This window comes from Glycine max, chromosome 11 (assembly GCF_000004515.6).
Source record: "Glycine max cultivar Williams 82 chromosome 11, Glycine_max_v4.0, whole genome shotgun sequence".
Taxonomy (NCBI): domain Eukaryota; kingdom Viridiplantae; phylum Streptophyta; class Magnoliopsida; order Fabales; family Fabaceae; genus Glycine; species Glycine max.
In genome coordinates, this window is record NC_038247.2 from 19,810,634 (window position 1) to 19,820,875 (window position 10,242).

Consider the following 10,242-nt stretch of genomic DNA (forward strand, 5'->3'; position numbering starts at 1 on the left):
TGATTTTACTCTAAATGTAAATTTTGGATTTGAAATCAAACACACAAAAAGAAGAATTAGTCTGATAGCTAGCTTTCAACTATAAAAATAATTGAATTAAAAAAGTTTTTTGATAAATAAATGATTACAAATTTGTCCTTATGTTTATATGATTTAAGAAAGGGAAGTTGGATTGGTGGAGCAGGCGGCCATGTGCTGGCACCCACTACCCATTAGTGCTGCTTACAATTATTAGCATACAACTTGGGGTGGAAACGAGCCAAGCCTAGCCAAGCTTTACTAGATTTTACTAGGCTTGAGCTCGGCTTGAATTTAATACGCAAGGTTTGAGCTTGGCTCATTACCTGTCATAGGTTTTTGTCAAAGGCTCGGCCCGACTTACATAAAAGTCTGGCTTGGCCTATGAGCCTATTTAAAAGCTTGTTTAAAGACATCTTTGATCAATTAATTATATTAAAACCTAGTGAAATACTAACTAAAAAAAAGAAACTTATAAATTTTTGTATAAGTAATGTACAAATCCAAAAATAATTGATAAAAAAAATCATATTGAATTCAAGTCGTTAAAACACAAAGTATATCAAAAGAAAATGAAAAAAGAGCATAATATTAAAAATGTATGGATTAAAAATGATTTATACTAATATAGCCAAACAAAAATATTTAAATTGTCTGAAAATGTCTTTACAAAACATTCTTTTCCTTGGAAGTATTAATCTGGTTGCATTATCCTTTTAGCTTGAGTCTCTTTCTTTTTGAAAATTTTCCACATGCAAGTGAACTCTCTAAGCACTTTATGCCACTTCATATTGCCATTCATAATTCCATAAAAATGGTATAGATAATCATCATTAACCTGTCAGTTGCTATAAAGCTAGCAAACAAAATATAATTCAAGATATACACCTTTAAACCAATAAATTAAAGTGCAGACTTCTACCACAAACATGATGTTTAACATTTTGACAACACTAGAATTATAACAATAATTGAACTTGACATAGTTAAGTATTTGTTAAAAATGTTTAAATACATAAACTAGATAAACTTGCATAGCAGCAACAAAAATATGAGCCAAGATGTCACTCCAACACATACAACTAAAAATTATAATGTGACTTCAACAATGAACTTACATTTACAAATTATCTACAATCAAGTTATTTTCAAGATAATTTCTTCAAGCTTTTCATTCACCTTCACAATAAGGGAAAAATGTTATTAGAACTAATTAATAAATACAAAAAAGAACTAAAATGACAGCCATAAGTATGTACCTTTGATTTTTTCTTCAAATTATAATTATGGCGAAGTCAATCCCCCTGCAAATGAGCGCTTCAATAGATTCTTCATTTAGTTTAGAACAATACTCATCAATTACCCTACCCTTAGCACTAAATGTAGACTCTGAAACTACTGTTGATATTGGAATAGCTAGTATGTCACCCGCCATCTTTGATAAAACCTTGTATTTTAGGCTATTGTTCCTCCACCACTCTAACACACTAAAATAAGAGTTACTAGTTTCAGGAATATAAACATTCTCCTTAAGATAATCCTCTAATTCTGAGTTCACTGGAGGGGTGGCTTCATTTGCACGCACAATGTTCATTATTTGATCAAATCCAATGACAATAGAAGATTTAGATGCAGAGGTAGTTGAAGAATTTATGCCAATATCATTCATTTCATTTAAGGATGATTCATTGATACTCAAAGTCACATGCTCATCATATAATTGTTGAAGTGAGTTTCGTACCTTCTCTATATTCTCCATTGCAATTTCTTTAGACTTGTATATCAATGGAAAACATATGTTAACAACATGGAACTTGCACCTAGGATCCAAAACACTTGCAATGGACATCAACATATTACATTCTCCCCAATATTTGTCAAACTTTACCCTCATTGAACCTGCCATTTCTCTCATGAAAAAAGTTGTATCCTCTAATGCATTGTCTATTACTTGCTTAACCCTCCAAACTTCTGCAAGACATAAATTAGCAATAGGATACTCATTGCCTGAGATTACATGTGTAGCTACATTAAAAACTTCTAAAAGTGTACAAACCTTTTGCACTTTTTCCCAATCCTCATGTAAAGGTGCATAAGTATAGTGTGGATCTCTTTCACTATAGGTTGAAAATGCAGTTTTGAACTTCAATGTTGTTGACAACATTTGAAATGCGGAATTCCACCTAGTGGGACAATCAATGATGAGCTTTCTTTCTTTCAGATGTTTTTGTTCAGCAACATCACAAAATGCCTTTAGTCTTGAATCATTATGGTTAATATACTTCACACTTTCACGAACATTCTGAATGACATCCTTAATCTTATCGAGGCCATCTTCCACCAATAAGTTTAATATGTGTGAGCAACATCTGACATGAAACAAATCACCATTCAAAACCAGCTTTCTTCTCAATGATAAGTTTTCTTTAAGATTCTTCAAACATGAGTCATTTTAAGAAGCGTTATTGACAGACACAGAAAACACTTTTTCTTCAATACCCCATGCCTTTAAGCACTTGAAAATGGCATCAGCCACATCAATTCCTCGCCGTGGAGCAGGCACCTTCATAAAACTCAAGACTTCTTTTTGATGATTCCAACCTACATCCATAAAATGACCTGTAATAACCATGTACTCAACAACTTGATGACTAGATTTCCACATATCAGTTGTTAAGCTAATATTGCTAATAGTTTTCAGCAAGGTCTTCAATTGTTTCTTCTCTGCTTCATGTAATGCTAAACAATCACTTCTCACTATTTTTTGACTGATTTTTTTAAATTCAGAATTTGCATATTGGAATGCCCACATCCATACTTCATCCTCGATAATACTGAAAGGTAGCTCATGAACCATCACAACAATAGAAATTATTTCTCTCATCCTCTGATTGGACTATCTTATTCCAGGAACTAGAAATGGGTTTGTTGGATTAGAAGGTTGGAAGGGGATGATAGGTTGCTTATTTTCTTTAGATAGTTGCAGCCTTCTTATTAAGCAACTTTCTGAATGTCTCCATAAATGACTTGTGCTACCTCCCTTCCCACCCTTGCTACTAGTAGATAATTTAACTTTGCAATACCTGCACATAACCTTTTTTCCCACTCCAAGAATTTCAACTTCATGAAAGTCATTCCAAACTGTTGATGTTTTTGCCTTTTCTTCTTAATAACAGCCTCTGCTCCTTGTTTTGTATTTTTTCCAACATCATTACCTTTGTTATCCTCATTGCCACCCGCCATAGGAGTAGATGCAGACATTTCACTACTCATAAAAAGTCAAATGTAGAAAGTAAATTAATAACATCTTTATATCATTATTTAAAAAGTAAAAGAACCCAATACTATGACAATAAAAAATAACATATAATAGAAAAAGAAATCCATTTATTTTATTATACATTTTCCAATACTTTTATTTTTACCTCTTTTCACACGCTATCATAAGTATCTCAGTTCTTCGTTGGATTCTTTATTTTTATTTTTTGTGGCTACAAAAAGAATCTTTGACTATACATGCATAAACAACTAATCTGTTGATTTTGAAAAGAATAAAAACATTACAAAAAGTGATCTTATTTTGATTGTACACTGAAAAGAATAAATACATGTGATATTGTTAGAAACACGGTGTGTACTGATCGTAAATAAACAAAACAAATGCCTTGGTGGCCATAAGTATATAATGAGTTAAAAAGAAGTTGGAGGAAAAATAATCAAATCTATTGAAAAGGGAGCAAATAACAACGTAATGAATTTTAGCAAAACAAAACAAATACCTTGTGATGGTTTGATGGAGTATTGTGGAAGTGCGGTAGCTGGTGGATGGTGGTGCGAGACTTCGTAAAGAAAAAATGCATACAAAGACAAAGAATGACTTTAACTAGGATGGGTAAGACTATTTGGCGTAGATACAAGAACTTAGAGAAAGAAATGAATTAAGAAAGTGAGAATGCAAAGGGACATGCGTAGAGGTGAAATGCGTACAGTACAGGTTGCAGTACAACTTAAAAATACTTTTGTTTTCTATTTATTATTTTATAAGAATCTGAAGAGTTTTAAAAGTTTTTTTATTTAATAATAATAATAGTTATTATTATTATTATTATTATTACTTAAACAGGCTGGCTTGTTAAGCTTAACAAGCTTTTTTTTTATAGTTTGGGTTTGACCTTTTTATCTAAAAAAACTTTTCAAAAAGCTTGAGCTTGACCTTTATAGTAAACAAGCCAAGCCAAGTCAAGCCTTAAATAGGCCGAGTCAAAGACCCTTGACAAGCTGCTCGGCTCATTTCCATCCCTACATACAATGAAACAAAATAACACCACACCACAGTAGTACTTGGCTACTTGCTCGTTTTCAGTTTCCTCCATCACCATTCACTCCTTTTTCCTGCATCTAAAAGTAAAATATCTTTATTTCTTGAATTCCAACACTAACCTTTATACTTATAAAACATAACGCCTCTTATGTTAAAGAAAATTAGAGTTTTTCCTGTCTTATACTAAGAATACCCATATATTATAACTACTCACTACAAGCATATTAAGAAACCAAGAAACAAAACTTCAATAAAATGATGAAAATTAAGAGTAAAATAATAGCTTACCGGTAGCATCACATAAACTGAAACTGACTTTTACTGACAAAAACAAATGAGGTAAGCTCTTTCAATATGACAACTTTCCTATGGAGGACTTGAAACTTAATTCGTCATATTATGAAGAACTATCCCCTTATGTTAAATCCAATATTTTAAGCCATCATTTCAATAATTTAAAATAAATACATAAATAAACCTAGAACCAATTTATAATGGAAGGCACGACATTTTATCATCTAAACCTACGACAAGGAAAAACAACAAAAAATGGCATTAATTCATAAGTTTACAACATACTTACCTTCCAGATCGAGATGACGTTGCAATTGACGAATTTTTCGGCAGATCCATCTTCTCCTCACTTGAATTTTCAGAGCTCTGCCTGGCACCACAATTCTCGACGACCGGCATGGAGGTCCGATGAGATCAATGGTGAAGGGGAGGAATTCGACAAGATCGAGATCATGAAACAAAAGTGTGGCACCAGAAATTGTTCGGCATGTGAGCGTGCGAGCTGTTTTTCTTAGGTTTTCCGAAATGGAAGATTCGTTGGAGTGAGGCTCGTGGTCCCTTGTTGGAGTTTGGTGGCAGTGTCTTCGAACTTCTTCGAGTTCGACGTGTACAACACATCTACCTGCTCCTAGTTCTCTGAAATGGAAGGTCTGAATGAGTTTTGTTTGATCTCAATGGATGCATAAAATGACAAACAATTGAGAATAAGTGGTGTCGTTTGCAGTTAAATGAGTAAAGATGTCGGCGGAGGAAACGTCGATGATGCTGAGGCACGAACAGAGAGCGAGGAGGAATTTAGGGTTTTATTTTGCAAAACTAAGGGAGAAAGATTAAAATAAGGCTAGGATTGAGAGAGTCGGTTCGCATTCCCTCTAGCATTCTACGTATGTTCTACAAGAACCGATGTTGTAATGCCTTTTTAAAGACGGGTTTATCAAAACCGTCTTTAAAATTTTTCAGTTATTTACAAAAATACTAGCGTTTTACTTACGACATAGACTTTTATACAATTGTCATAAAATATGCATCGTAAAATACCATTTTTATGGTAGTGTATTAACCTATGCAGTGCACAAGTTTAAATTTATAACTTATATTTTAATGTATCAATTTCTCAATTATTTTTAATTCTACATATAAGTATATATTAGTTTATATAAATATAAATATTTCAAAAATATATTAACATTGTTATCAATATATATATATATATATATATATATATATATATATATATATATATATATATATATTATTTTAAGATATTTTTAGATAAACATATACTTAACACGTCAACATAACTAATAATAAATGAATGCATGTCACATTAAAACAAATAGAAAAACCTAATTTATAAATTGCCTCCCGCGCCTATCATGATTACATATTCGTTCTCATTCTCGGTCACATATTGTGGTATTGGGTTTCTAACTTCGCACTCTCTCTCACTTGCTTCCTCCTATGATCACTAGCAGTCTCAATGTTGGATGACTTGTGATTAAAGGTGAGAAATGGTTCGTGATGAAGTGGATTCATGCAGACTTGTTTGGTAAGACAATGGGAGCTGGATGGGACAATTCTGATAAGCATACTAGCTATATATGGAGTTATACTCAGAAGATGGAAAATACATATTTGAGATTTGTCACTTTGTTTCAATTCAGGCACTTTCATTTTACATCTTCATATTAAACAATCGTAGAATATGATACAACTCATCAAAATGTAGTAAGTTTCCTATCTTTTAGCAATTATTTAGAGCAAATCTTTGTCCTGAAACTGTTTGTATTTATTTGCCAAAATATTTGATAATTGTATACCTTTTCTTTGGTTTATAATATTAAGGAAAACTTTTGATTTCATAGGTCAGGATACTCATATGGAAAGATTAAACAAGCTTGCAACTTTCCATAGAAAAGCTCTTCAACATGCTTTACTTTATGAGTTTGTTGGTTTCTCCTTGTCAGTTCATTTATTTATTTTTTTGTTCCTAGATTGCTTATAAAATTGATTAGTAGTCCCAAATTATTTGTTGGGGCAGCAAAGAACTTTAAGTTTCTTTTTTTAAATGATGTCATTTCTTAATATACACAATAATATGAACATAGATTTTAACATCATTAAATCTAAAAATTAGAAATGTTTTTAAAAATACATGCCTAGCTTTGGGCACACAATAATTCATGGAAATAATTGTTTCATTTAGCAGTTCAAGTAGTTGAAAGAATTGTCTATAATACATGATCAATCCTGCACACAAATTGTTTTGTTTTGTTATGTTTTGTGTGTGTGTGTGTGTAAGGATTGCACGAAGGCAACTTGGAATTATGAGTCTAGAGCAGGCCATGGAGCACAAAATTTTCACTAATGATGTTAGTTTATGCTCTAACAGTGTTAACTTATGTTCAACATAATAAATTTATAATAGGTGAGAGTATTATTTGTTTTTAGAAGGGAGTATCTTTTGGACTTATGTTAAATTTGTAATATGTTACTTTATTATTTGTTTTACGGAGCAAATGTTTGGGTTACATAGTTTTTCTGTAAAATAGTTAAGTACCAAAGCTACATTATAAGAAAAATATTTTTATATAAACTAAAGTGCATGATACCATAAGTATTACTATTACAAAATCTAAAAATTAAATTAAATAATACTATTATTTTTTATTGAAATTAATGTTTTCAAAAAAATACTTAAATACTTAAATCTTAATTAAATTTAGTTACAAACCTAACAAACAAAGAAATCAATCTAAAACCAAGCTTGTGGTTATTCCTTATAATGTTCCACTTTTTCTTGTATTTAAAAAAGCAGTTCCAATAAATAAATTAATACAAACTATAAAATTAATTTAAGCAAACAAATTCATAAATATCAATAAAATACAAAAAATAAATCTTTATCATGTATCAAATTACTTTCACACTATTAAAAAATACACTTTCAACATCGGTTATTTATGACATTCTACATCGGTTTTCAAACCGATGTTAAAAGTACCGATGTTAAATGTATTATTGTTAACATCGGTTTTCTAAATAACCGATGTTATATAGAAAGAACTACAACAAAATAAGTGTATACATGATGAACGTTGACATCGGTTTTGTAGAAAAATCGATGTTAATGTAATATATTAACATCGGTTTTCTATAGAAAATCGATGTTAACTAATATATTAACATCGTTTTTTCATGAATAACCGATGTGAATGTCCATCATCTTACACTTATCTTGCTGTAGTTAGTTATATATAACATCGGTTATTTATAAATAACAGATGTTAATGTTTGTACATTAACATCAGTTATGTATAAATAACCGATATTATTAGAAATAACCAACATCGGTTTTTCTAAATAATCAATGTTGTTTACTATATTAACATCGGTTTTTTTTAATAACCGATGTTGTTTTCAAGTTTTTTTTATATAAATTTTATGTTTTTACAATAAACCCAAAATTGTACCTGTAAAATGCAATTTCAGACCCAATCCATAGCAAATAAACATTTTATTCTGTTTTCAAGCAGTTTTAATCACAATAAACATTGAATAATTGATTTATTATGAACAACTATCAACAAATGAATTCAATGTTCAAATTACATAGGAAATGTCTAAAATGTTAAACCAAAGTAAACTAAGCTAAACTTAATGTCCCTAAATCCTAGCTCTGAGCTCTAACTCGGAGATAATACTGTGTCCACTGGATCCGCAGCGCCTTTAATCTCTCTAGCTCCAATGATCTAGGATCGTTAAAATACTGCATCATGAAATAAATGATAATAAGTTAACAATGTAATATAAATTATAAAAAATCGAATTTGTTTGAAATAAACGTATCGCTTCCCAATTATTCCTGAAACTTCCTAAAATGATGGTGGACATCCAGTGCATGACATAATAGCCGCACTCAGTACTTCCTTTTTGTCTATTACACTAAATACATAATGAAATTTGGATATTAATTAAACAATTAGTGTACAGACACATAAGAAGTATATATAAGTGGAAGTTTTATTAAATGATGTACCTTGACGACAATCCACATAGCAGGAGCCTTTGATTTAGGCTGTGGAACATCATCAAGACCTTTTAAAGCACTGTTCTAGGCGAGTAACAATTAAAAAGTGGTGTTGTTGAGGTATTTGAATGCAAATGCATTGAAAAGAACATTGACCTGTTAATGATCCCCTTAAGGTAGTTGTCTGGCCTGTTATGCAATGAACAAAACCAGACAATTAGGTGTTCCTTGGGCACGATGACCACTATCTGCCAGTGTCTGCCGCAGTGGGGACGAATATGGGTTAATATATTAGTAAACATTAATTAAATTCAATTATTTTGTGTGACTTACCCATTCAGGTAGGCTCCAAGATAGACATTGCGTTTTGAACTCTGGATCCAACTCTTTATGTAACTTTCAGTCTCAAATTGCGATTGCCCAGACCACTGAATGGACTGTGGCTCGAGGAATCCATAGATATCAGAATTTCCCGCTCGCATACTTGTTTCAACCAGGAATGACCACACATTTTAGTAGTCTTACTCGGGTTCGTTGGTTTTCTTTGTCTCTCTCTCTCCTAAGTTTGTATAATGTTTGTTGTGAAATGCTCTTGCTCATAAAAATTTAATTGTCTGTTACAAGCTTAAACTTTTTTTACCATGTATTTACATCGAAAAAGGCTTTGAGTTCAGCAAGTCATCGTAAAATTGATGACGATGATGATAACTTAGACGAGTTTCTTGAGGGGGTGTTTTCGTGATCCTGGCTAATTTGATTGTGGTAACAAAAGGATTCATCAAAAGAGTTAAGAAAAACTCCTATCGAGTTCTTGTATTAGAGATACTCTAAAATTGAACTAAGCTAAAATAAACATGTAGTATTTAACTTAAACTTATCATAATTTTTATATTAAATTCTCAAATTAAGTAATGCCACATGATATCTTTTTTACATTTACAACAACAAGTTGATATGAGATCTATTTAGAACAAGTTGCAGAATTTCAAGAAAACATTTACAAAGAAATGACACCCAGTTTTTCCAGTGAGACAAAGTAATAGTAAAAGCATACAAGTATAGTCAACAAACTTGTGGATAGTCAACAAACTTCCAGTGAGAAAAAGTAATAGTAAAAGTGCAATATACGACACAGAATAGCCATAACAGAACTAGACCAACATCATTGGTGAGAAGAGTAGCTTGGGTAGTTTATTGACAATGTGGAGCATCTAAGTGTAACTGAAATCAACAGTTTTGCTAGCTTGAGCATTGGGTTTATGTGGCCTTGTGTTGGGTATGGGATGCACACAGAAAAAAAAGCAGAGACAAATCAATAGAAGTAGCAACTTAGCATAAAAAACTATAAAACATGAACACCTACTCAAACTTAGCATACTTCTACCATCGTGCAATAACCACATCACTCATTCCAAACTTAGCATACTTCTACCATCATGCACACATGTACAACAACCCACAAAGAACACAAAGTTGACCTACGTACCTCATGGAGAAAGCTTTGAGCTTTGAGCACCCATGAGTGTTTCAGCACCCTAGTACCTCGCAAAAAAGTGACAAACACGAACTGCTTCAGCAC

The 10,242-nt window shown here is 31.7% G+C and overlaps 1 protein-coding gene across 1 annotated transcript; it reads right to left on the reverse strand.

Moving 5' to 3' along the window:
* Nucleotides 1-1,291: 1,291 nt before the first annotated feature.
* LOC106795038 (zinc finger BED domain-containing protein RICESLEEPER 2) lies at nt 1,292-3,279 on the reverse strand. Its single transcript, XM_014763570.1, has 3 exons — nt 3,102-3,279; nt 2,493-2,619; nt 1,292-2,387 (listed from the first exon to the last, which is right to left on the reverse strand). The coding sequence occupies exons 1-3, from the start codon at nt 3,277-3,279 to the stop codon at nt 1,292-1,294; spliced, it is 1,401 nt and encodes a 466-aa protein (XP_014619056.1).
* Between the last annotated feature and the right edge of the window lie 6,963 nt (nt 3,280-10,242).